The sequence below is a fragment of the Poeciliopsis prolifica genome, unplaced genomic scaffold (genome assembly GCF_027474105.1).
Source record: "Poeciliopsis prolifica strain line A6 unplaced genomic scaffold, Auburn_PproV2 SCAFFOLD007, whole genome shotgun sequence".
Taxonomy (NCBI): Eukaryota; Metazoa; Chordata; class Actinopteri; order Cyprinodontiformes; family Poeciliidae; genus Poeciliopsis; species Poeciliopsis prolifica.
Window position 1 is genome coordinate 9,718,285 of NW_026562382.1, and position 25,922 is coordinate 9,744,206.

Below are 25,922 nucleotides of genomic sequence, written 5' to 3' on the forward strand. Positions count from 1 at the left end.
GAGGGAGGTTTGACTGATTGGACAGCAGCAACCACCCGAGTGGTAAGGGAAGTGAGGGAGTGAAGTGAGCAGGGGGCGGCCCACTGATAGGGTGCCAGTCAGAGTTAAGCACTGGGAGAGATAAAGGCAACCTGGAGCGTCCTACCACCATCCTCATCATCCTCCTACTGACGCATTTAGCACATTCTGTGCATTTAAAGGGAGGACAAAAATATCTCAGTCTGCACTTCAGCAACCAGGAACAGAGAAGCTATTGCACACAAATGAAATCATCACTTTGGCAGGATGGAAACAACAAAAGCTATTTTTGATTAAAAACTCCTAAAAATTGTGATCTGACATAAACAGCAAGAATCGTCTTGGACACCTTTTCAAACTTGATTTTCAAAAGATCAAAGTTACCTTCAAAGAAGGATAATGCAAGATTCTTTTTGAAGATCAAGATTTTCAGCACCAAATATGTGAATTTCATGAGTCAACATCAGTTTGTATCTAAGAATGGTTCGTTTCTGTGAATGAGGCTGAACAAAAAAAAAAGGATTGAGACGATTTTACAAAATAAGAAATTTATTCATTCACGTGTCAGCAGCAAAAATTTAATTCACGAGGGCACGTTCTTCACAATCATAGATAAAGTTTGTCTTCATTACAATACAAAATAAATCAACCAGCAAACAATTTGCCTGTTTGTTTCAGAAAAAGTCTTTATCAGGAGTTGTTTTTCTTGACTGCTTTGAAGTGCAACACCTGCATACATTCAGATACTGTTCCCAAACTATTTTAGCCATTCCAAGCTAGAATAATCAATGACTTATAAACAAGGCGATCAAGTGTAATCGATTCTCTTCCAGTTTACACTGGTCTGTGTGTCATTAAAAATAAATGGTGAGTTGAAATCCAATTTTCTTAATTTGTCATCCCTGAAACGAAGTATTTGCAACGTGTAGTGTATATACCTTCAGCTTTCTCCGGCATTCTTCTCTGTCGATCTCTGATCATATAAGTATTGTACATTTGCAACGCAGCTCACATTTTATATTGGTTACCGTGAGTTTACAACGTAGGATCTATTTCTGACAAAATCTTAATGTTGAAATTTACAACTTTACAACATGTTTATTAACATTTCTATCAACAGCTTCAGTGCAAAGATATACATATTGTACATCATAATAAGAACAACAAATATTAACGCAAAAATTGGCATAAGAAGTGTCAGAAGGCAGAAGTGTCAGAAGATCTTCTCTTCACTTTATCGTGTTTCTCTGTCCCAACACAATCTGAGTTTGTACACAGGCTGCATATAAAAATAAATTCTGTGCAAAGTGTGTTTCTTCTTCTAATCCCTCCATCAGAGTGAGGGGTTATACGTCGCTGTCCTCTTTAACAAGGTTGGCCGTGTCTTTGTAACTGTCCTCAGTCGGAGAGAAGGTGCTGGGACGATCCTTCCTCTGAGGTTTTGCTGGAGGAACGAATGGAGACGGCTCTGGGGCAGAAGTGTCCTCGCTGCTTCCGCCGGGTTTCTCATCCTTCATCTGTAAAACCATGTGCAGTTTATTGCATTAAAGGTTTCTAAGTGAGCTTTTTCGTAAAAGATTCCTGGATTCAAACGCACCTCTGAATATGAAGGGTTTTCAAACGTGGTGCTTGGTTTTAATTTCCGTTTAAACAAGCTCCACTTTGACATCTGGAAAAAACTCAAGTCAAAATCACACTTTCTAGTTTATAAAATAAATGAATTAGGATTTACATGGCTTAGGCCTTTTACCTGAACAGGAAGGCTGCAGACAGAGGATGTGCTGACAACACCTGAGCTCTGATCTCCTCGGTATGTCGGGTTCACAAAGTTGTTCAGCTGTTCACTGCTCACATTGACTGTCACCTGTTTAACGGGAAACAAAATTAAGGTGTTAGGAGATTAAAAAAAATATGCACTCCATGCTGAAAATGTCAAAGAATTTATATAATGTCACTGGGAAACAGTTAATGCTTGAGATGTCTACAACTGTTGTTTTAAAATCCAAACTTTTAATATGGCTCAAAAAAAAAAAAAAAAGAAAATAGGATGTTGTTACAAAAGCTACATTTTCTACATCATGACATTTGACTTGACTCCACACAGCTTTTCTGACAAAGGTTTTGCAAAGGATGCATCTAAAAGTTGCATGACTGAAGACTTAACTTGCATACGCCTGTCCATCACAAGAAACTCCAACACAGAGTTCAACATGAACACCCTCACTCCACAGGAGTCTCCTCAAGAATCTTGCATCCTGAAGATTCTTGCATCTTCAGGATGCATGAATTCATGTTCTTGCATCTTCAGGATGCATGAATTCATGTTCTTGCATCTTCAGGATGCATGAATTCATGTTCTTGCATCTTCAGGATGCATGAATTCATGTTCTTGCATCTTCAGGATGCAGGAATTCATGTTCTTGCATCTTCAGGATGCAGGAATTCATGTTCTTGCATCTTCAGGATGCATGAATTCATGTTCTTGCATCTTCAGGGATGCATGAATTCATGTTCTTGCATCTTCAGGATGCATGAATTCATGTTCTTGCATCTTCAGGATGCAGGAATTCATGTTCTTGCATCTTCAGGATGCATGAATTCATGTTCTTGCATCTTCAGGATGCATGAATTCATGTTCTTGCATCTTCAGGATGCATCAATTCATGTTCTTGCATCTTCAGGATGCATCAATTCATGTTCTTGCATCTTCAGGATGCATCAATTCATGTTCTCGTTCATGTTCATGTTCTCATCCTGCATGCAGAGATGAGAATCCAGGACCTTCCTGTTGCCAGGCAACAGTGTTAACAATTTTACTCTTTATTACTTGTGGAAAACAAAGTCAAAGTTAAGCCCATAATTATTTATACTACATCAAGATTTAATTGTAGTCTTCATTCAACCAAGTAGTTTTTTTTTTCTGAATGAAAATGTGACAGCATCTCTCCAAGTTTGCTGATGAGCTCAAACTGTTTGAGGTTCGAAGGCCTGCTTCCCATCTCACCAACATTTAGCTCCCTTCACAGATTCTCTGTCAGAATCAAGCCAAATGGTAGAGATTATTTCCAGTCCAAAAAAGAAAATCTGGTGAAATTAAGAGATTATTTTGAACTGAAATCTGCCAAAGGCATGAATATTTTCAGGCTTGTCTGCAGACATGACATTCACGTGAAATGGCATCCTGGGTGGAAAGTATCTGGAGTACAACAAATACTTGCTTGATAAAAAAACAAAACAAAAACTTAACTATTCATTTAATTAATTAAAAATAAATGTTATCATATGTGGTGTGTTGGTGAGTCATGTAATTCAATGGCTGTTGAACGAATGAATCAAAAATAAACAGTAACCATGTATTTGAATACCTGCATAGCATGAATGACGGCTGGGTCACCAGAGACAGGTGTAGTGGCGTACAGCGGATTCTCAAATGTGATTGGCTGTCGCTGGGCATTGGTGGCAAAGTTCTCATCCTGAAGGAATATCATACATGAGGTCAAAATTAACTACATGAAACCATCACCAATTGAAACTCTGGTCATTCAAATTATGCAAATGCAAGCAGATCTACGGTGATGTTAAAGACTAAACTGTGTGAATGAACACCACAAAGTGATTAAAAAAGTTAAACGTTGGTAAAAATGTGTCTCACAGAAACAATATTAACTAAACCCCTGTGCTCACCATCTGCATGGCTGTGTCGATAACAGAAACACCGATGTGTGACGGTCCGAGGTCCACGTTGTCACCCGACCAAAACGTCACCCCATTCCCGTTGTCAGCTGACTTCACAAGACTGCTGAGGCTGGACAAAAACAAAACAACCGAAACTGAACTCTGATCCAGTTGCTTTGCTGCAAACTTCTGGGGTTAAACTGGAGCTTAAAATGATGTGTACCTTGGTAGTTTCGGCATAGAGGGGATAAAAGATCCTGTTCGTTTGTAGTTGAGGAAAACCCCAGCAGCTAGAGCTCCGGTGATTAAGATGACGATGACGGTCAGCAGAACAGCCACAGCTTAAAGGCAAAAACAAGATTATAGAGTAATAAATACTTCATATTCAGGATTTCTTCGCTTTCACTGGCTCAATAACCTGAACACAAATCCAAGAAACCTTGTGGATTCAGCGTGTAGAATAATGAGTAAAGCACAAACTTTATTAATGCATATTTGCAAAACCACAAAATCTTACCAGGTAATTTTGGTCTAGTTTCTAGTGTAAACATTTTAGTACACTTGAAACAGGACAAAAATAACTTCTAAGTAACTTTTCGGCAAGGAATAGGAGTTTGCTTTAAGTGAATAATTTCTTAATGTCAATGAAACAGTACGTGTGTAGCTTTCCCACCAAATGTCATTGAATGCAGGACTTTTTAATAGAAAACAAGGTTTAATACTATATCATACAGCTGCAAACATGATATTAAAAGTTAAATGAAAATTGTGTTGTTGTACCTGTCCCAGCTGGTGCACCTCTAGATTTCCCCATTTGACAGTAGCTGCCAGTATAGCCATATGGACATCTACAAATGAATGATAATAAACAACACAATTAATAATTAATAGTCAAGGACAAAGCTCCATCCATATTTGAAGACAATTTAATTCCAGACATTTCTAATAAAAACCTATTGAAACAAACAAACGGCTCCTACAGCTAAACTCACTTGCACTTCGGCAGACCCCCTTCATCGGTGTAGCAGGTTCCACCATTCATGCATCTGCATGCAAGAGGCATTGCAACAGGAGCCTCAATGGCTGCAGAAGCAAAAGCCGAGCACACACAGTGGATGAACAACAATGGAATCACAAGACTCAACACGAAACAACACACACGAGCAGCCAAGCGGCACGTGTCAAGAATGGGTGTATGAATGCAAAATAAGACGCCACATCACTGCGAGCACAAGGCCGAGGATGGCGAGAGCAATCCGGGCGCTGATGTTCACCTGCGTCGCATTCTGTTGAGTCAGCAGTTAGTGGAGGGGAGCCTTGTGGGCAGCCGCAGGTGTAGCCCCCGGGCCGGAGGAGGCAGAGGTGACTGCAGACGTTCTTACATGGGTTGGACACTGACAACGACAGCAGAACTCATGTGCTACTTTGTGCTGATTTATCACAGAGAAACTCAATAAAATACAAAGACATTTTTGGTTAAATTGTGATAAGATTTTAAAGCTTTAAGGAGCATGTTTAGGTTTGCAGAAAGAAATATTACTCATTTAAGTTGAGTAAGAAGCTGATATTTGTTTTGATATTCACACCTGACTGGTTGTGCCGGTACTGCTGGTAAATACGGACTTGAGTGAGCCAAGGGTTGATTGTAAGGACCTTGACTTTATTTCCTTGCCCAAACTTATTCGTCTTCCACACTTCTCCTTTGTCTTTAGTTGTCCAGTACACGTTTCCCTCAAAGACATCCAGACTGTAGGGATTCCCGATATCTGGAACACAGAAAACAAAATAACAAACAAATATTCATCTTGTAAACTTGAGTTTGCTATGATATTTGATCAATAAAGTCAAGCTTCACTATTCTGACCTCCTGAGATGACAATCTTCCTGTCTGTCCCATCAGGCTTCATGGACTCGATAATGTTTTCTTTGGAGTCACACCAGTAGATTCTGTTTCCGTTCACATAGTCCAGAGCCAGCCCAGTGGGCCATCCCAGGTCTTCCTCCTTTACCAAGACCTCTCTATGCTGTCCGTCCATCCACGCTGCCTCAATTTTGGGATTCTGTCCCCAGTCAGTCCAGTACATCATCCTGCTCATAGACAGTCCCAAAACAACATGTCTGTGATGACAAGGTGGACATGAACACCAAGTTGCTGCCATGCAAACACTTCCTACCCTGATGACGGGTTGACAATGATAGCTGCTGGCTGATCAAGGTCAGTGTGAACCAGCCACTTCCTGTATCGTCCATCCAGCTTCGCCACTTCAATTCTGTTGGTCCCTGAATCCGTCCAGTAAATATGTCTGTGGAGAGAGATGTAGGATCACTCAGAATATTTAAACAAGATAAACTGTAACATCTCTAACTAAAATATTCAATCATAATTATGTTTGGTTACCTGCCAACCCAATCTACAGCGATGCCCTCCGGTTTGGCAATGTACCGCAGGTTCAGGTCCACTTCTTTCACTGGGTTGCTCCCATAATCATTGAATGTAGTCATGTAGGCACGCTTGATGGAGCCAAACTGGGAACCCCGACCAAGAACTGTCCAGTAAACAACACCTACAGACCACAAAGGAAATGTTTTTTACCTCCTGAGGTTCTGTGATCTTTGTATTTACTGTATGTTCAAAAGCAGAGGCATCCAACTTCAGCCCTTGGGAGCGAATGTTCAGTAGCTGTTTGATGCTCCAGCACTTCTTCAGGTGTCAACGCTGAAGGACGGTGACAGACTAGGACTGAAGCTGGGGACCAGTGTTGTATATAAACAGACTTACTGAGGCCTTCGCCCTCTGGATCCCACAGGTAATCCAAGGCATGAATGTGCTCTGCATTGTCCACATAGTCCGAATACTGCTCAGAGGACAGATTGAAACGTCGAATACGAATGTTGTCCGGCAAGAGCAGGACTGGAGGATTTCCTACATAGAAATTGATTTGGGGTAATTATTTTTTTATCATTAGAGAAAGCACAAGAAATTTTTTATTTTTGGGCAATTGCTTACCTTGCGCAGCGCATTCAGTCCCATGCAGCTCACCGAAAGACACAAAGCCTTCAGCACAGAAACATTCGTAGCTGCCTTTTGAGTTCCTGCAGTCCTGAGGACATGTCCCAAATATCTCACACTCATTCACATCTGGCCCCAAGAGACGAGGAGATAGCAAGAGTCAAAACTACAACTTCACGTTTCAAACTTCTGCTGAGTAAATATGAAGGTTTTCTTCACCTTCACAGGTGTGTTTCTCTGTGGGTCTGGGCTTGTAACCGGGTCTGCAGGAGCAAACGAAGCCTCCCTGAGTCAGGTCGGTGCAGTTGTGTTCACACATGTTTGCACTGCATGTGTGTCCATGATCTACATCTGAAAAAAGATGACCCAAAGGTGTGGCGGGTAAATGAAGAGGCCAGCAAGTAACAAGAAAGGTTTCTAGAATTTGCATAATTAAAACACATTTGATGGCAAATCAAATGGACACATTTTGCTAAGAGAAAGAAATTTAAGATTCCTTTCTCTTAGCAAAACAGAAAAAAAAATATTTCTATTTTGCTCAACCGTTCCGAAGTAATTAAATGAATTTACGTTATCTCATTAAATGAACATCACTAAAACGTAATTCAATTGCAAAAGAGAAATAGAATAAGCTTGTCTCATGTAGCAATATTACATGAGACATGTAATATTAAATAAATATGTCACTTAAATGCATGTAAAATTAATAAATGCATTTTTCCATTTTATGTTATTTCATATTGTAACTTACGGCAGCCAAGTTCATCGGACTCGTCTCCACAGTCGTCATATTCATCGCAGGCGTACTGCAGAGGGATGCACTTTCCGTTACTGCATTTGAACTCCTCATCGTCACAAGGACCGTGTGTGGGCTTTTGACCTACATGAAGGCAATGGAAAAACAAAAACAAGAACGTATAAACTTCAATTTTCATTTGAATGTAAACATTTAAATATTGTAGCTTAAAAGAATAACGTTATCAGCTATGCCAGCCGTCATGAAACCGTACTCACAGTTTTCCTGTCTTTCATCCGAACCGTCCCCACAATCATCAATAGAGTTACACAGCTCAGGGCTGTAGATGCATCTGTTGTTATCACATCGGAAACGGAACGGAGCCTCGCACTCGATATCCACTACGAACAAACAGAACCAAAGTACCTCCAATTAAATTTAACAGCACATAAAATAATTTCTGCAACCTGCATAAAAAAAAAACGTTTAAACTTTCATGCGATGTTTTATTTCACTCAAAAGCAGCAAAGAGGTGAACTTTGTCTTTTTCCAATGTTATTTCTTACAGCAGAGATGCAGCTCCTCGTCAGAGTTGTCTCCGCAGTCATTGTCTCCGTCACATTTCCAGTGAGGCTGGACACAAATGTGGTTCCTGCATTCAAACAGGAAAGGCGGGCAGTACGTTCCGTTGGGAAAGCGGGTTGCTGGAAGAAAGAGTATTTCTGTTACACCACAATACCTGTTGTAATGTCAGAATATATTATTTTTAGGCTTGCTTTATTTTGGCTTGTTGAATAAATGCAATATTTTGTCTATTATTTTGTTTTAGTTTTGTACTTGTTTTGTTATACCTTTCTTATTTCTGTCAACTGGAGTCTCATCTCCAGTTAAAAATTGCTTAATTGTCAAGTTTGGTACAAAAACCAATAAAGATTTTTTTTTATTGTACACAGCTTCACTTGTCTGATTTCATGAAGCGGTTCTGCTGCTGCAGGCTGGAGTTGAGTCATGAACAAATATGAAAGTGGTGAAAGTAATTTTGCTAGACTTTAAAACTATGCATTCAATTCTGAAAGAAATAATGTTATGTGACACTCACGGCATGATGTCTCATCCGTGTAGTCCAGACAGTCAGCGTTGCCATCACATTTGAAACGTTCAGCTACGCAGTGTCCACTCGCGCACTGGAAGTAGCCAGGGGGACACGTCCGCAGCTCTGCTCACCAAAAACATAAACAAAAGCATAAAAGTGACGAGATAGATTTTGTAGCTGTGTGTTTAAGTTTTGTTTTACTCCATAAAACTTCCTGGGATGTGAGATGAAATGTTTCTGTCCCCTTCGCAGTGTACAGTACGTCTGTTTGCTTTGCAGCAGACTGTATAATCTCCTCCTCAATGACCGACCGTTGGTGGTCCAGCTCGTCTGGCCTTCAGACTCCAAGTTTTATTGCTTCTTTGTTTAGCGCGGCCCTCCGTTACTCACAAACAGCCGGATCCTGGGCCAAAACAAAGAGCCTCCACTTACCGCAGTCCCTTTCATCCGAGTTGTCCTCGCAGTCGTTGTCATGGTCACAGACCCAACGGTTGGGAACACAGCGCAGGTTGTCACAGCGATACTCGCTCTCGGTGCACGAGCGTGGCGCTGGGAGAAAACAAGGAAACAGAACCGTGCCACCACAAAACTTTAGTAACCTGAAAAAAAACATTTTGAAAGTCTGCAAAAATCCGTTTCAAGTTTTGTCATCATCTTCAAACTCAGTCTTGCATCAAATGAGCTGAATTACTATATTTTAAGTTAATTGTAAGTCTAAGGAAACCTTAAACCTGCAATCGCAGCAAGTTTAGGTTCATCATCCTTACTTAAAAAGCTGTGTTAGACTTATCAGCCTGGTTGTTTAACATTGCCAAGGACAAAAGGTACAAGACTCCTTCATTCCCTCCTTTTTACACACAGAGGACATCCTGTTTCTCTAGGTGCTGATAAGACACCTTTCTCGCTGCTACTCCTTGAACCTTTTCAAACACTTCCCCAGATATTGGATTAAATATCTGCAAAACTGTACTTTGCCATTAGCATCCTTTCTCACTCAAACAATCCGCCCAGCAGGAGCTATAGAACTGCACATTTTCCAAATAACATTTTTACATAAGTTTTGATGAGATAATGGAAATTTTATTGCCAAAGTTTCAAAAAGTGATGATTTTTTTCCCCCTTTTCCTCTCATTTATTATAAAACAGCACAGAGCCAATACTATACAGAAACTTTTGTTTGGTTGATTTATGGATCTGCATTAAGATCTCTTAAAATTTATAACGGATAGAAAATATGAACTGGATTATCATAGTTTGCAAACACTATCAGCATCAGTACACAAAACTACAAACAATATGAAATGTAGAAACCAAGCTGCAGGTAAAAAAAAAACAAAAAACAGTGAAATATACTTTTTTGTACTTTGAATTCCTGTGTTTGTTCTTAAAATTAAAAAAGGTAAATGAGGTGGTTGAATGTTTTGATGTAGGAAACAAACTAAATAAAATGTAAAAAGTCTCCTTATTCTTAAAAATTCTAATAAGAAACAACGTCTAGAATGCTAATCTTTTTTCAGCCAGTTTCATAACTCATGCTGATATACTTATCAAGTTTTGGAAAATGACTAAATCAAATTCAGTACTTTTCTAGACTTTATATGACCATGTAGAGTCTTTGATCCCCACAAGATCCATCACACGTATCGAAATGATGTTGAATGTGTGTGTTTGTTACAGAATCACTCACTGCAGTTGTGTTCGTCTGAATTATCTCCACAGTCGTCAGCTCCATCACATCTCCATCTCAGCGGGACGCAGCGATGATTGTCGCAGCGGAAATCCCCAGTAGGATCGCAGGTCACTTCCTCTGAAAGGACAGAAGAGGTTGCTGCTTTTCCTGCCCATTACAGCTCACTGAATAGATATTATTTCTGTGAAAAAATGGAAAATTATGACTGTTTGACTATGTCCCTGTGACAGACTGGCGACATGTCCAGGGTGACATGTCCATGTCTCGCCTGCACCCCTCTCGCCCCTCTCGACGGACGGACGAGTGAATGGATGACTATTTCCCTAATCAAAGGGCTCTTTAGATTCCCACATTTAGACTTGCTTGAAAAGTTTACCACATTAATTTTGCAATCTTGAGAATGTATTTGCTTTCTTTTGACATGGGGAGAATGACAACATGTGGAGATAATGGGAGGCAAAAATGTTTATAGCATGATCTAAGCAAACTATAAATGAATCCCGACTGCTGCAAATTTGTGCACTTGCCTCATGGGGGAGCTGCACACTGAGATTTATTGTTTAGAACTGTCCTATGTTTTCTCAAATCCAATTATAAACAAAGATAAAACTTAATCCAATAACCAAAAATAAAATACTGATGAACTAAGAAAAAAAAACAAAAACAAAAAACGGGCAGCTGCATTTTCATCATATTATTGTTTAATAAATGGTACTGCATTTTCATCAACTCCTTACATATTTACACTGTTTAAATAAAAAGTTAAAAAATTAAATGTACTTTTCATCTATTTTTTTTAAGGATTTGTCTCTGAATTTCTCAGGCCAAGAACTGCACATTTTCTGAGGAATGTTGTTTTAAGCGTCTTAGCTGACCTTTGACTTCCTCAGGCATAACAAAAGGTTCCTAAACTTACCGTGTGAGATGAAACTCAGCTGTCAACAAGAAACACAATTTATCAGAGAAACAATTTTGGATCTCCAACCACTTTGATCCCAGCAAGTCCACAAAGAAACAAGCGAGGTTCCCGTCTCTTGAATGTAAAGTTGGGCCAGTGGCTAATATCAAGGTGAACCCAGGTTTTTAAAACGTACCATATTCTAAACCGCTAAAATTGCACTGTCTCTTCAGTCTGTCTTATATAGATACAAAGTGCTACAGAGAATTTGTTCTGTTGCTGCACGTTGTCACTCAGCTGGCTGAAAAAAGGCTGCTACAGCTTTTTACCAGTAATTTTTTTATGTTTTGAATTATTTCAAACAGGGCTGTTTTCTGCCACATATCATGAACTTCGTAGCTTTGTCAAAGCATTGCAGCACCTGTATTTCTGAGGCAGAAATACAGGTGCTGAAATTTATAAATGGTACATGTACTTTTGAACAAAAAAAATACTAAAAGAAAAACAAACTCCTCCAAAAAAGCCAGAAGAAATTAAAAACAATCACACAAATTTAAAATGTAACTACATTTACTATAGGAAAACTAGTGATTTATTATACTAAGAAAGCACTGACAAATAGACATTTCAAAACTTAAAATGTCATTCATATTCACAAATCATTCAGAGCTAACAGAAGACTTCAGCGATGAACTGGAAGTTGCACGTCAGAATAAAGTCCAGGCTTGTACTCTCAGCAGAAGTGTCAGCTTGAAATGAAAGACATCTTATTTTTTAATTAAAACGCAAAGGTCTAAAAGGGAGGAGGGCAGAATGCCACAGACAAATGTGTGAGCTCTATTCATGCCAGTACAGCGTACGTCTGAGGACGATAAGACTGCCGGAGACGAGAACCACAGAAGGCAGAGGAGTGAAACAGAGCTGGTCTGAGCTGTCTCTACCACACAGTGCCGGAGGGTGGAGAGGGGGGTCAAAGATAGCGCAGCCTCCTAGACCTCCACCTGGCCCATCCTCTGCATTCTTACAGGAAGATTAGCGCAGATCTCCCCTCCTGTGCAGGCATGGCACTAATGGAGTGAGGGTCTCTGATAAGAGACGGGAGGGCCGCAACCGAGTGTATTTGGACCGCAGCAAGTACAAAGAGACATATATGAACCCTGCCCCCACGCAAGGACAGAGCACACATTCACATATATGTTGTCTCACACCAATGGACAGCTCATAAATCTGCGGTGCTTTCAGGGAGAGGTAAATTAAGGGGGAGGAAGAGTGATGAGACGATCTCCATCAGCACCTCCCTGCACCAGTTACACAGGAGGCTGACTGCTTGGTTAATTGCCTTTATTCACTCCTAAAGAATGCTCTAGGGTAATCTAAGATTGATAAAACAACAACAAATGCAAAATAGAAACCAGGGAACTCAAGAAGAGCTCTCATTGTGGAAGGCGGGTTGTTCAAGAGACTCACCACAGCTCTGCTCGTCGCTGTTGTCTCTGCAGTCGTTGTGGCCATTGCAGATGGACCAGAGTGGGACACAGCGATAGTTGGTTTTGCAGGCAAATTCTGTGTGGTTGTCACATCGATACGCTGGACCCACTTAAAAAAAACCCCAACAAGAGACAGTTAAGATAAAGGCCTAAGAGTTTTGCATTAAATACATAACAAAAATACATTAATTGTGAAGGTGAAAGAGAAATAATATGTGGTTTTCAAGCTGCTTTACAAATAAAAATATAAAAAGTTAGGTGTGCATTTGTATTGCCACAAGCCAGATGTAGGACACAAAAAAGTTGCACTTGCTAGTATTTTTAAAACCTCTTCCTTCCCCTTCACAATGCACCACTTTCCTTATAAAATCCTAATGAAACTCTAATGTGAAACAGAGGACAAAGCAACGAGGTAAATTCTTGTAAGCTACTTACTGCACTCCTCCAGGGGCTCATCTGAATTGTCACCGCAATCATCATCAACATCGCATTTCCAGCTCTGTGGGATGCAGCGTCCGTTGCGGCACTTGAACTGTCCTGGGCGACAGGTCCTGGTGGCGCAGTGGACAGGGTCCTCGTCTGACTGATCGCCACAGTCATCCTCACCGTCGCACTGCCAAGACTCGCTTATGCATCGCTTATTCGCACACTGCCACTGATGGCTTTCACACTGGTGTGTAGCTGGAAGGAGCAAAGTCAAACAACAACCAGTCAAGAGAGTCAAAAATATAAACAGGCTCATGTAGTACATCTAGCAGCTAAACCACCTACCACATAGCACGACATCTTCATCCGAGCCATCGGGACAGTCCCGGTGGCTGTTGCACAGAGAGTGTGAGCTGGTACAGTTTCCATCGTTGCACTGAAACTGGCCGAGGCTGCAGTGGCGAACAGGGCAGGTAGAGGGCTCATCTGAGCCGTCCCTGCAGTCCCGCTGACCATCGCATTTCCACCAAATAGGGATGCAACTGTTGAGGCAGGACAAACCAGTGTGAACCAAAACGTACTGAATAACACAAAACTAACAAGCTCTGCTTTTATCATCCGAAACATACACAACTACAGGGTAATATGAACAGATTTGAAAGGTTAGTCCGAGCTCTGTGAAGGTATTATCAGTTAGTTCCTTTTCCTGAAGGGAAAATATGTCATATCATGTTATTAAGTACATCCTCATTGGTGGTGGAAAAGTTGCCCTTTGTTAATTCAGCTTAACAGGCTTATATAGCCAGCCAAAACTGGCAGTATATGTCTGACAAGGTTTTAGTGTCCATTACTCAGAACTTTTATTTTCAAACGATTTCTCTCACAAAGTGCTACGTCACCTTTGCTCCAAATAAAAGTGTATTACTGATCACAGCGGGATGAGTAGAAAAAAATACTTTGTTTTTATATTTTACCAGGTCACAGTTCTCAAAGAGATACCAGAATCAGATCAAATCTGTATCGAAGTAAATGTCTACAAAATAAAAAAAATAAAAATAAAAAAGTTTAATTATCTTCAATAATTAAACTATTTCTTGTTTGCAGGGGAATTTTATTTAAAATAATGTTGGGAAAGTAGGGAAGAAGAGGTTTTGGTGTCATAAACATCTAAAAAAAAAAGCTCCTTTTTGGTAGTTTCCCACTCAGTTTGGTAGAAGATCTCTGGTATTTAAAGTGCTCATAAACTCTCAAAGAACTGCTGCGCGTTAAAGAAATGGTGACAAACCGTTCATTGTTTGTGCATCTGTACTGGGTGCTGGTGCACATGGGCAGGCATCGGGTCACACCTCCTATTTGAACAGCCAGGAAATGGTCGGGGCAGTCACAGGTGTGTTCTCGCCCCCCGTGACGGATTAGGCACAGGTGAGAGCAGCCCCCATTGTTCGCAGCACAGGGATTGTTTACTGTCAAAGCAGGAGCCACAGACAAACAAGGTCAGTTGACCACAGCTTAGTAAATAAAGACCAGCAGGTGATGAGTGCAATGCTTGTGAAGACTCACCAATCGGCTGGCGGTAAGGATGGCACACGTGAATGTCGAACGGCCTGTGTGTGGTGTTAACCAGGGCTTCTCGACCAGAACCATCGTACTTGTTGCCTTTCTCCACAGTGCGAGTGTTCCAGTCCGTCCAGTACACAGTGTCTTCAAACACAGTCAGGGCAAAAGGGTGCGGCAAGTTTCCGTCATACACCGTGTGTCTGTGCTGACCGTCCAAGTCAGAATATCTGGAAAATAAAATGAAATTTCAAATATTTTTTGACTACGAGAAAAAAATTCACCGACTTCCTGATGAACTTACTCAATGTAGTTGAGATGTGCATCTGACCAGTAGAGTTTGTCGTTGGTGTAGTCGATTGTGATGCCATTGGGCCACTCTATCTTGGTGGTGATGATTGCTGCTTTGTTGGTTCCATCCATCCCAACACGACCGATGAAGGCTTTTTCTCCCCAGTCTGTCCAGTAGACATATCTAACAGGAATCAGAAGAAAGTGAAACTTAGACCACTTCTGCACACATATTAAAACCCAGTCTCCATCAATATGTGTATGACTGGTAAAAATATATTGGCATCAATTATGAGTTCAATGGTTTTGAACACTTATAGCAAAAAAATATATATATTTTGCTTTGTATGAGGTTTTATCTTCATACAATAAATTAAAGAACATCTACACCCTTGCGATGCATAAATTAAACTGTTAATAGCAGCATATTTGGAGTCATAATTATATTTACATGTCTAACTGCTTGCTAGGTATGCAGCATATCCAGTCATCTGACAGCTTCAATGGTTTTTTCTAAGAGACTTTGGTGTGTCTTTGAGTGTTGTACACAATGCAAGCTATGATGCTAGGGGGGTTAAATGTATGGTTAATTTATAAATGTATATAAATTGTACAATTTCAAAATCATAAAAAAGTTCTATCATAAGTCTGGGCATAAGTCAAGGTCTATCCAATATCAAAACATTTTTATTGACCTGCAAAATCTTTGACCATGGAACTTAAATATTATTATATTAAATATGATCCTATCCTATATTGTGACTGGAACAAAGGACAGGTGCAACACAGTTGTTGTTGCACCGATTGATGATTGTGATTCAATATGTTGTATAACACTAATTATTTATACTTACAAAAAGCAGGCAAACTTGTAATGACCATAATAGTCAACATGCTGTATTTTAGTGGGAGCAAATTGACGTTCTTCAAAGAACACAACTGAATGAATGGATGAATGAATGAATATATTGAATTGCTCACCCATATTTGGGATGCAGAACAATACCCCTGGGGTTTTCAAAGCAATAGGTGTTATTCCCGTCAACACAGTGTTCAGCCACTTTCTTGACAAAACGGCCGTCCAGTTCGGACACTTTGAGGCAATCCAGGAAGCTGTCCACCCAATACAGTTTCCTTCCTATCCAGTCAACCGCCAGGCCCTCTCCATGCAGAACTCCATTGACCACCACCTCCCGGTTGCTGCCGTTAAAAGACATCCTCTCTATCACTCTGCGACTCACATCGATCCAATAGAGGCGTTTGTCAACACGGTCAAAGTCTAGAGCGACCACACTGGTCAGGCCCTGCAGAATAAGAGAATAGGCCTGCCCGTCTGTCGACAGGTTCCTCAAGTAGTAGCGGTTGCTGAAGATGAGGTAGGGAGAGATGTTGCTGTTCTGACGGCAGCTGCGTCCGTCCGGCTCTCTGAGAAATCCTGGAGAGCACTTGCATACGTAGGAGCCGACGGTGTTTTCACAGATCTGACTGCAAACGCTGGGTGTCTCTGCACACTCGTTGACGTCATCACAGGTTTTGCGGTCAGACATGAGGCGGTAACCTGGACGGCAGGTGCAGATGAAACTGGTGGGTGTATCAGTGCAATTGTGGTCGCAGTGGTGAATGGATGGGTCTGTACACTCATTGATACCTGCAGTTAGAGAAGAGGCCAACAACGTCAATTTTGCTACACTACCTCCAGTTTCCTGCAAGTGTCTTAAAATTTACCTGCACTCGACATCAGCAATATTACAGGGCGTAGTGGCCACACAACATGCATCTTCAATGTTAAGTGATAAAAGCTACAGTTTGGCACAAAGTTTCAAATTGTAGATTTTTTTAATTGCATACTGGTCAAATTTACACTGAAGTGTTTCTTTAATTTCTCCATTTCAGCATTCCAGAATTTTCTCTTTCTGTTCAATACTTCATAATGCATTAATCAATGTTTTTAAGTAACTCTATTTTTACGAGGTAGAATAGTCTTGTGGCTACTCTACCCACTTCTGATTGTTTATATAAACTTCTGACAAGACTTTAGTAGTAAAGCAGAATTTGTGATTTTCTACATTCAGCTTGGTTATAACACAATTGCAGGCATTGAACTTAGACTCTGATTTCTGAAGTTTTGCCAGTGTCTGTTTACACTCACCACATCCTTTTTCGTCGCTGTTGTCGGAGCAGTCATCATTCCTATCACACACTTTCCTAAAGGGAATACAATGTCCATTTTCACATCTGAATTCTCCGGGGGGACAGGTGGGCTCAGGTGTTTGGCACATATGCTGCAGCTCATCAGACTCATCCCCGCAGTCATTGTCTCCATCACAGACAAAGTCGTTAGACACACAACGACCATTCTGACATGTGAACTGGTGTGACTGGCAGGGCTGGTAAGTGCAACCTTGTTCATCACTGCTGTCTCCACAGTCATTACGACGGTCACATCTGATTTGAAAGGTGACATCAGTTAGCCTCAACTTTTACAATGTCAGAGAACAAAGTCAATAGTTTTGAGGTTATAAATCCAACCTGTAGGAGCTGCGTATGCAGAGACCGTTGCTGCAGGTGAACTCATTGATGCCACAGGATCTGCGGGTGCAGTTTTGATGCTCATCTAGGGCATCTGCACAGTCTGCATCTCCATCACACACCCAGTCACGTGGAATGCATTTCCGTTGAGGTGGTTGGTTATTGACACAAGTGAACTCTGTGCTTGAACACGTGCGATTGGCTGGAGAAAATAATAAAATCAGACATGAGGATTTGCAAGAGCCTGGACAACAATGGTGACATCTTTTGGAAATCCAAACATTCCAATCTGTATTTCGAACTGCACAAGCGTGATGGCATTGTTTGAAACGAGTCTCCTGCTGAGGCTCAAGCTCTGCTAAAGTCCCTAGCTTCAGGCATCTTATTTTTGGAGCAGCATACAAGAATCTTGATCCATCCTGAGCCAGGAAGCCATCGAGAGGAGGCAAGCACAAAGTAACGAGTGAGGCAGGAGAAATCAGGAATGCTAGCTCCTTGGACTGGAGATCCACTGGAGACTAAGATGCTTGGGACTGGCTGCCAGTATCTCCCCCAACAACACTATGATTGAAGAATGCCAAAATCCTAAAAAGGAATGGCATGTGGGCAGCAGGAGGCAGCAAAGTCAAATAGTATTGCAAAACAGGGGAGTATAAAAGAAAAAATTAATGAAGATGTGAAAAAAAAAACTCAAATAGCTCAATAATGGCAAACAAGTACTGCAACCAGAACCCTTGGTACATTCCTACCCACATTCACCTTGTTTCCAGTTTGTGATATTCATTGCAATACCGGGAAAATGTGAACGTGTCATTGCTCGAAGAATAAAGCTACACACACTGACGGCAACACCAACTGTCATTATCATTGCAATATCAGTGTATGAAATCTACCGCTGTAACGATTCCTCCAGTCACTCAAGTACCTCAATTATTAAAATTTCTTGAAGCTTCGCTAAATTATGTTTTATTATTTAGCAAATCGTGTTCCGGTGTTATAACACCTGCAGGATCATTATTTGTGTTGGGCAGCGCTCTTACTTCCGTCTATGAGTTGTTACTAAATGTCAGCAGCATAACGTGAAATTTTCCGGGTTTTTATCGTTTTTGTTGGGAACCAACAAGCACCAACTGACTACCAGTTTGGTAATAGTGTATTACATATTCATCACAAATTGGAAAAGATTAATCAGGAAGAAAAGAAAAACTGAAATGATTTCGCTTTTATCAACTGAACGGATGGGGGCTACATTACCCCACCTCTGCAGGTTTTGATTCCTATAAGTGATAAAAGATAGAGCAAATTAGTACATATAAGAAATGCATACCACAGTTGTGTCTCTGATCTTCATCGCTCATGTCACCACAGTCATTGTCTCCATCACAAATCCATGATAAAGCAATGCACCTGCCATCATCACAGCGAAACTGATCTGTATTGCAGGTTCTGACCAGTGTGACTGCAGAGACAGACAATACATATTAGATGTCACATACCACAGCAAGAAACAAAGAGGTTATACACCAAATCCCATCCAATTTGTATCTACTCTTGATGCCATCCCCTTTAGGATGTGTCTATCCTGTCTGTTTGTAACATCTTTCCTATTAGTTCTCTTGTAGCTTTTTAACTTTTGAAATGGGACACAATACAGCACTGGAAAAGCTTTCAAAATAGTCATGGCAACTCCACATTCCCATGCATGGTGAGCAATCTAAACAAAAGCCAAAGTGAGGCTCTGTAACCCTGGTTGGATAAAGAGAGGGGGAGGTGCTGTTTGTCTGAGGACATTGAGGGGCGTCACCACAGAGGAATGCAGCCCACAATAGGAGGCCTGGCTGATCACATCATCAACAAAGGAATACACCACTGACTCACACTCTCCGCTACATCACTCACAGGAGTCTCTCACACTGCACAGATTGGCTAACAGACACCTTCACACAATAAGTGAGCAGCTGATAAAAGGTTGGGGTGTGGGGCCGTGTGGGGCTTTGGCACAATCTGGGTGTGAGAGAGTTGAGGAGCACTCACTGCAGGAGAGGGGTTCATCAGAGCCGTCAGAGCAGTCAGCTCCTCCGTCACAGTACCAGTGGGCAGGGATGCAGCGGCCGCTGGAACAACGAAACTCACTCTGGGAGCAAGTGGCTGCAGCTGTGTAGAAGATTCAGACAGGAAACGGGTCAGAAAAAAGATAAAAGATAGCATAGGAGAGATCATTTCACGTGACAATAGCTTTTTGAACACAATAAATTCTTGCAAAATACCAAAAATTGTGTTAAAAGCCAATAGACTCGACTTAGTAAAATATAACAGTCTGTTATAATTGCTGCTATATCCAGAAAAATACAATGAAATTGGAAAAGGTGATACTTGAAAATATACAACAATATCCAATAGCTAATTTCAAAACAAAATTCTGCTTACGATGTAAAAAGACTCGCATTAATGCAAATGATTTGAACCTTGGGCAGTTTGGATTTACTGCTCATTTTTTAATTCATTGAATAAACACATTTAAATAAATCAAAATTTTATGCCAGTAGGATATAAAATGTTTCTGTGCAAATTTGTTTTTACACAAAAACAAATTTAATACATATATATTGTTAGGGTTTCTTGTGAAATCAATGTAACTAAAAAAAAATCAAAGGTAAACTTTATTTTTTGGGTGAGCAAACCAGTGATGCTACTTCTAATAATTTAGTTGACCTTGGCCAAGCAGATACAACAAGATAAGCTGTTGGATTACATGTTTTAGTGTATCTTGGTGTTCATAAAAACTTTAATACTTCAACTTTTTGATTAGAGGCATGAATGATCACTGAATGACCAAACATGCATTAAAACTGTTGCTCACCGCAGTGTGTTGGGCTTTCGTCGCTCATATCCCCACAGTCATTGTCTCCGTCACATAGGTATGACCGTGGGATGCAAATGTTGGTAGACTGACACTTTGTTTGCTCTGGCTGGCAGGTTCTCTCAGCTGGAATCACCACACATTCAAACACAGTCAGCACAATAAAATAAACAGAGTATTTTTAGTAAAACCAAGAAATTTTAGTACACAGTGTCAAAGAATAACTATTTCTTTTTTGTTTTTTCTGACATTATATCAAACCAGACCTTTCCTGTTTTAGGTCAGCTAAGATAATAGGCTATTTCTATCTGATAAATATTGGTAATATATTTATCAGCAGGATAAAGCTTGCTGACAATTTGGTAACACTGGTGCCTTGCAGCAAGAAGCTTCCAGCGTTAAATCCTGATTGGGGTGCATCCTGTATTCTCATTGTATTCTCCCAATGAAGAGTGGGTTCTCTCTGGTTACAATGGCTTCCATCCACTGTCCAAAAACATGACTGCTAAGTTAATTGACGTCTTTAAATTGCGCATTGGGCATGACTTTGTGTATGGGCGGTTGTGCTTCCCTGTGAAGGACTGGCAACCTGCCCAGCTCTCACCCACTGACAATTTTGGCCATTCTACATTACATGTTTAGGAAATGTTTGGTCTGATTTAAGGTCAAAGACAGGAAAAATCAGTTTGTGAGTCTTTTTCAGTAATGTAAGTAAATATCTGGCTTCAACTGTGCCTGTCACATTATCTTGTTAAAGAAACTCACGGCAGTTTTGCTCATCAGTGGTCCCATTGTCGAAGCAGTTGTTGATGCCGTTGCAAACATAGTCCTTTGCAATGCAGCGGCCATTGTTGCAGGCAAACTCTGTACTGGGGTCACAAGGTCTGAACAAACAGCCAACTTCATCGCTGTTGTCTCCACAGTCATCGTAATGGTCACAGCGGTAGTGGTAGGGAACACACCGCCCATTGCCACAAGTAAACACGGTGGGCTCGCAGGTGTGAAAGGCTGCCGATCAGAATCAACAACGGGTCAGATCTTCACTCAAAAGAGAAAGAGTGCAAAGGAAATCGATTTTCACCAGTAGCTCATTTTACCTGACAGTGCAATAAAGGAAGAGAGCAGCTGTGGGACTGCATGTAAAGGTAAGTACATTAAATTATGTTAGTATTGATTACTGCTATTAACGGGGGATTAGTAGTTTATTCACACAGTGCAAGAATACACACCAGCATAGCTGAAGATCGGTCTATCTCCTAAGAAAGCAATTTGTTAAAGAAAAAAAATAACTAATTTGTTAGTATTAGTGATGATAAATAGTTAAAACTACAGAAAAGACTCTGATATGAGGGTTATAACCAAGCAAAACTTTTAATTCAAGATCTTTTCTGAAGAACCTACCACATACTCTTTCCAGCTCGTCGCTCCCATCTCCACAGTCATTATCATTGTCGCATATCCACTGGGGTCGGATACACCGGCCATTCATGCAGGTGAACTGGCCTGGCTGGCAGCGAGTCCCGTTGTCAGGAATACAATACTTGCTGTCAGCCAGGTACCATCGACCTTCTGCTGGGCACTGACACTCAGCTCCATTAGGTCCTGATAAAAGCAAGATCACCAGACATTTACACGGAGGTTCAGGTGAATTAAAAGTTTATCTGCCACAATTCAAATTGGTCTTTTATACCTGGAGTGCAGATGTGGCTGCAGCCTCCGTTGAACTGCTGACAGGGACTGTCGCACTGCTGTTGCTTCCTGCGGGCCAGAACTTGAATGTCCATTGGTCGGGATGGGAGATTCTGAATCATGACCCTCTGGTCAGAGCCATCGTGTTTGTTTGCCCGATAGATGCTGCGGGTGTTCCAGTCAGTCCAATAGATGAACTGACCAAACATAGTCATTGCAAACGGGTAGATGGCTGTGCTGACAATGACCTCACGGTTGGCTCCAGATAGAGAGGATCGCTCAATCTTCTGTCTGATGGCAGATCAAAAATATGGCAATGGCAGAAACTTTGAAAGTAACAAGACATGCAAATTAAAAATGTCAAAAGTGGATTTTATGAGGTCTTACAAGCTTGCATCTGCCCAGTAGAGTCTCTCCTCTTCATAGTCCAAAGTCAGACCATTTGGCCACACCAGACTGCTGTTCACAATATCAGTTCTGAAATTTCCTCCCAAGGTGGCTCGCTCAATCTTTGCATGAGTTCCCCAGTCTGTCCAGTACATGTATCTATACAACAAGAAAGAAGCAGCTTAAAAAGGTAGAGACTGTTAGACTCATCAGTAGGGTTTGCTATGTAATGCTTACCCTCTGCAGGGGTCCAACATGATGGCCCTTGGCCTCGACACATGGGCAATTATTGTTTTTTGGTCACCATCCACAGACATTGAGCTAATGCTCTGGTTGGCGTAGTCGCTATAGTAAATTCTTTTGTTTATCCAGTCGTAGGCTATCCCGTCAGGAGCCCCAAGATCTGTCACAACCACAACACAATTACTACAATTCCTACCTCATGATAAAAATCCTCAAACTATAGGAGCGCTGAACTTACCTGCAGCTACTACAACAGGAGCTGCAGTGGGAGAGGGCAGGCTGATATAGCTGATCTTGCTGGCTCCTGCACCTGAGCTCTGAGTGAAGTAAATCCTGTTGTCTGTAAGGTCAAAATCAAGAGCGATGGAGGTGCGAGGCACATTGACAACAGGAAAAGGCAGAGCATGGTCCTCAGGATCAAGTCTCAGACTGCGGACTGTGCTCTCAGTAGTGTAGATGAGGTAATCCTCCTTTGACATCTCACAGCTCTCCTTATCTGTGCCAAGATCACCAAAAGCACAGCTGCACTTTTTATTTTGAGTGCCCTGACTAGAGTCTGGAAGGGCAAAGCAGAAGTGGCCACAGCCACCATTGTTTTCCAAGCAGGGGTTGTAGTTCAGTTCCTGCACATTGGTGGGCTGTGTACGTTGGTCAAAGATAGTCACATCCCTCAGAATGTTTATGTTATCTCTAATTACAGCCGGTTGCTCTGTCCTGCCTGGCTCTTTACTTGCTTGAAAAACTTTTTTGAGGTTTCTGTCCACCCAAATGATGCTGTTCTCAAACACTGTGATTCCATAAGGAGTTGGATAGCGGCTGCCGTACCTAACAATCTCTGTCTCTCCTCCATGAGGGCTGATGCGAGCAATCATATCCAGAGAGTCATCCACCCAGTATACATATCCAGTATGCCAGTCCAGAGCAAGGCCTCGTGGGGTGATTATCCCAGAAGACACTAAAATTGTGCGGTTGGTTCCATCCAAGAGTGCACGCTCAATTTTGGGGTGCTGACCATAGTCAGCCCAGTACAGGTATCTGTTTCTGGGATCAACAACAAGGTGCCGCGGCATATCCACCTGCGTCTTCAGCAGTACCTTCCGGAAAGTCGTGTTCAAACGAAGAACCTCGACATAAGTCTCAGTCAGAAAGGCATTGGTGAAATACAGGTTACCTTGGGAAAGAAGTGGGAAAGTTTCAAATTTATTATGGTAATATTGGTTTAGAAGTCATAATTTATGAAAATGTGCTGTATAAAAACTGGACAAATAAGGTAAATAAAGGTGCTCTAGTTTAATAGAGCTCTGTCTTTAAGGTAAAACAGAATTTGAAGTTGATTTTAAGAAACAGAAAATCTGAGAAAGGGTGCCAGGTGCAAATTATAACACAGCAGCTTACCTGCAGCCCAGTCCACAGCAATGCCTCGTATCCCATTGTGTCCTATTCCAGATGTGACCACACTGTGTAATCCCGAACCGTCTGGCTTTATACGTCTGACCCCGTTTTGTATCATCACAGTACTGCTGAAGTCACACCAGTAAATGAAACCAGAAGCCATGTGCACATCGACGTGGAGCGCGTTGCGACCTGTATGGAGAGATTTCAATATTCAGCAATTCAGTTGTTGTTTAATAGAAGAATAATTAAAGCACATTGCGCAGGTCACACATTATGTTCACAACATGATGAAAGTTGCTGACCTCTTCCAGCCACAGGGACCATTGCCTCAGAGTGATCTGAGCCTTCAAGACTGAAGCCTTTTATAGCGGATAGAGTGGAGATGACGACATAGGAGTTGTAAGGGGCGCAAGTCCGGTTGTCTGCCTTTAGTTTAAAACCTGTCGCACATGCACAGGTAAAAAAACCTCGTGGTCGAGGAAGACAGAGCTGCTCACACGCTCCCATATTGTCGGTGCAGCCATTAGATGTGCCTGCAGACGCTGAGTTTAGAAAAAAAACACACAATATTAGAATTGTGCCACAGACAAAATGCCATTCCAATCAAATACTAACTATAGAGATGCACTGAGATATCAGCTCGTTAAGAATCAGACAACTTTTCAAATTAGTGAATGCACTATTCTGATTTTCTATTTTTACAGTTAATGAGATGTTTAACAATGAAATCAGACAAAGTACACAGATACAAGAAGCAATGTAAAGGGAGATTTTCCTATGACATAGACTTTATGCATCATCACAGGCTGCAACACAGTGAGAGAGAGCAAGACTTTCAGCATCAAGGTAACTATTTGTCCTTTTGAGCCTTAAACTTTTTTGATGAAATATGGAGCATTTAGAAAAGTTGACAATCTCTGGGCAAGGGTTTAAGGAATGCATCGTTTTAATAATGCTCATCGCACTAATTGCTAAGGACAGCTTAAAACGCTGACTCCATAATCATTTCATCTGAACTGTTACAGTGACTGTTCTCTCACACATGATGTGATAACCTGTGCAAAAATAGGAAACTTTTCTCAAATTGTGAATCAAATTAGTAAGAGAAAAGATCTATCCAAGGCACTATCTTAGAAATAAAGTGCCTTGATTGATGATATGAAACATTTTAGTGTGCAGAAAGAAGTTCTTTTGTCACAATACAAATTTATACAAATAAATCGGGTTTAAATGTGTTTTAGCAGGTTAAAGCTTTCCAAAACACAAAATCAGAAATCAGCCACAAAACTATAATGCATCTCTTTTCAACTGAGAAATAAACTGACAGAGTGTGTCACTCACTATCTCTAAAGTGGACTTTTAGGACTCTAAGTCCTGACAGGTTGTCTCGCATCACAACCCTGTTGGCACCAGTGGACTTGTCTACTCGTTCGATGACCTCAAAGTCACGATCGCTGAAGAATAGGTAGTTCTGGTAGACTGCCACACCCCAAGGATGGGAGAGACCCGTCACTATGGTTATGCGGTTACTTCCATCTGGATCCCCGCGCTCAATCTATGGCAGTTTGATCAAAAACACAGGTAAAATGTTTTCAATGGGTGTTTATGTCAAAGTAAAAGTACCAAGCACAGTTTATAAAAAGTTTAGAGAAAGGAAACTGAATAAAAACTGACTTTCCCAGTGCCTGTGACAGCCCAGTACAGCTTGTTCTCTTGGATGTCCACAGTGAGGAACTCAATGTGATCAAGGTTGTTGGTGAAGAGCGTCACTGGGTTCATGCCATCCATGTCTGCAGCTGCCACCTTGGCAGGGATGCCGCTTTCTGTTCCCTGGTCTGTCCAGTAAAGTTTGCTAGATAACATTAAAATAAATTTAGAGTTTGTTACTTTAGATTGGTCAAACAAGAAATTTTGTTTTTCCAGTGGATATTGACATTCTTC

At 41.1% G+C, this 25,922-nt stretch overlaps 1 protein-coding gene across 2 annotated transcripts in view; it reads right to left on the bottom strand.

The window, feature by feature from the left end:
- Positions 1–549: 549 nt before the first annotated feature.
- Positions 550–25,922, bottom strand: part of lrp2a (low density lipoprotein receptor-related protein 2a) — a 54,745-nt gene continuing 29,372 nt past the window's right edge. Inside the window, exons 35-80 of one of the 2 annotated variants that reach the window (XM_055031591.1) lie at positions 25,656–25,833; positions 25,323–25,536; positions 24,284–24,523; positions 23,982–24,170; positions 22,825–23,757; positions 22,581–22,746; positions 22,344–22,502; positions 21,958–22,247; positions 21,669–21,869; positions 21,497–21,523; positions 21,365–21,400; positions 21,033–21,275; positions 20,268–20,393; positions 19,442–19,561; positions 18,735–18,866; positions 17,408–17,609; positions 17,028–17,323; positions 15,860–16,526; positions 14,892–15,062; positions 14,594–14,817; positions 14,319–14,496; positions 13,379–13,575; positions 13,043–13,288; positions 12,588–12,716; positions 10,220–10,339; positions 8,965–9,081; positions 8,539–8,655; positions 8,006–8,143; positions 7,718–7,840; positions 7,455–7,583; positions 6,923–7,054; positions 6,701–6,832; positions 6,473–6,616; positions 6,092–6,257; positions 5,868–5,996; positions 5,558–5,781; positions 5,280–5,459; positions 4,968–5,087; positions 4,686–4,776; positions 4,474–4,541; positions 3,917–4,034; positions 3,703–3,823; positions 3,384–3,491; positions 1,769–1,882; positions 1,616–1,687; positions 550–1,535 (exon numbers count right to left, since the gene is read on the bottom strand). In XM_055031591.1, coding sequence (XP_054887566.1) covers positions 1,365–1,535; positions 1,616–1,687; positions 1,769–1,882; positions 3,384–3,491; positions 3,703–3,823; positions 3,917–4,034; positions 4,474–4,541; positions 4,686–4,776; positions 4,968–5,087; positions 5,280–5,459; positions 5,558–5,781; positions 5,868–5,996; positions 6,092–6,257; positions 6,473–6,616; positions 6,701–6,832; positions 6,923–7,054; positions 7,455–7,583; positions 7,718–7,840; positions 8,006–8,143; positions 8,539–8,655; positions 8,965–9,081; positions 10,220–10,339; positions 12,588–12,716; positions 13,043–13,288; positions 13,379–13,575; positions 14,319–14,496; positions 14,594–14,817; positions 14,892–15,062; positions 15,860–16,526; positions 17,028–17,323; positions 17,408–17,609; positions 18,735–18,866; positions 19,442–19,561; positions 20,268–20,393; positions 21,033–21,275; positions 21,365–21,400; positions 21,497–21,523; positions 21,669–21,869; positions 21,958–22,247; positions 22,344–22,502; positions 22,581–22,746; positions 22,825–23,757; positions 23,982–24,170; positions 24,284–24,523; positions 25,323–25,536; positions 25,656–25,833 — 8,398 coding nt within the window. In that variant the 3' untranslated portion in view covers positions 550–1,364. The remainder of the gene's footprint in view (positions 1,536–1,615; positions 1,688–1,768; positions 1,883–3,383; positions 3,492–3,702; positions 3,824–3,916; positions 4,035–4,473; positions 4,542–4,685; positions 4,777–4,967; positions 5,088–5,279; positions 5,460–5,557; positions 5,782–5,867; positions 5,997–6,091; positions 6,258–6,472; positions 6,617–6,700; positions 6,833–6,922; positions 7,055–7,454; positions 7,584–7,717; positions 7,841–8,005; positions 8,144–8,538; positions 8,656–8,964; positions 9,082–10,219; positions 10,340–12,587; positions 12,717–13,042; positions 13,289–13,378; positions 13,576–14,318; positions 14,497–14,593; positions 14,818–14,891; positions 15,063–15,859; positions 16,527–17,027; positions 17,324–17,407; positions 17,610–18,734; positions 18,867–19,441; positions 19,562–20,267; positions 20,394–21,032; positions 21,276–21,364; positions 21,401–21,496; positions 21,524–21,668; positions 21,870–21,957; positions 22,248–22,343; positions 22,503–22,580; positions 22,747–22,824; positions 23,758–23,981; positions 24,171–24,283; positions 24,524–25,322; positions 25,537–25,655; positions 25,834–25,922) is intronic. The other variant, XM_055031590.1, reaches the window with a different exon arrangement.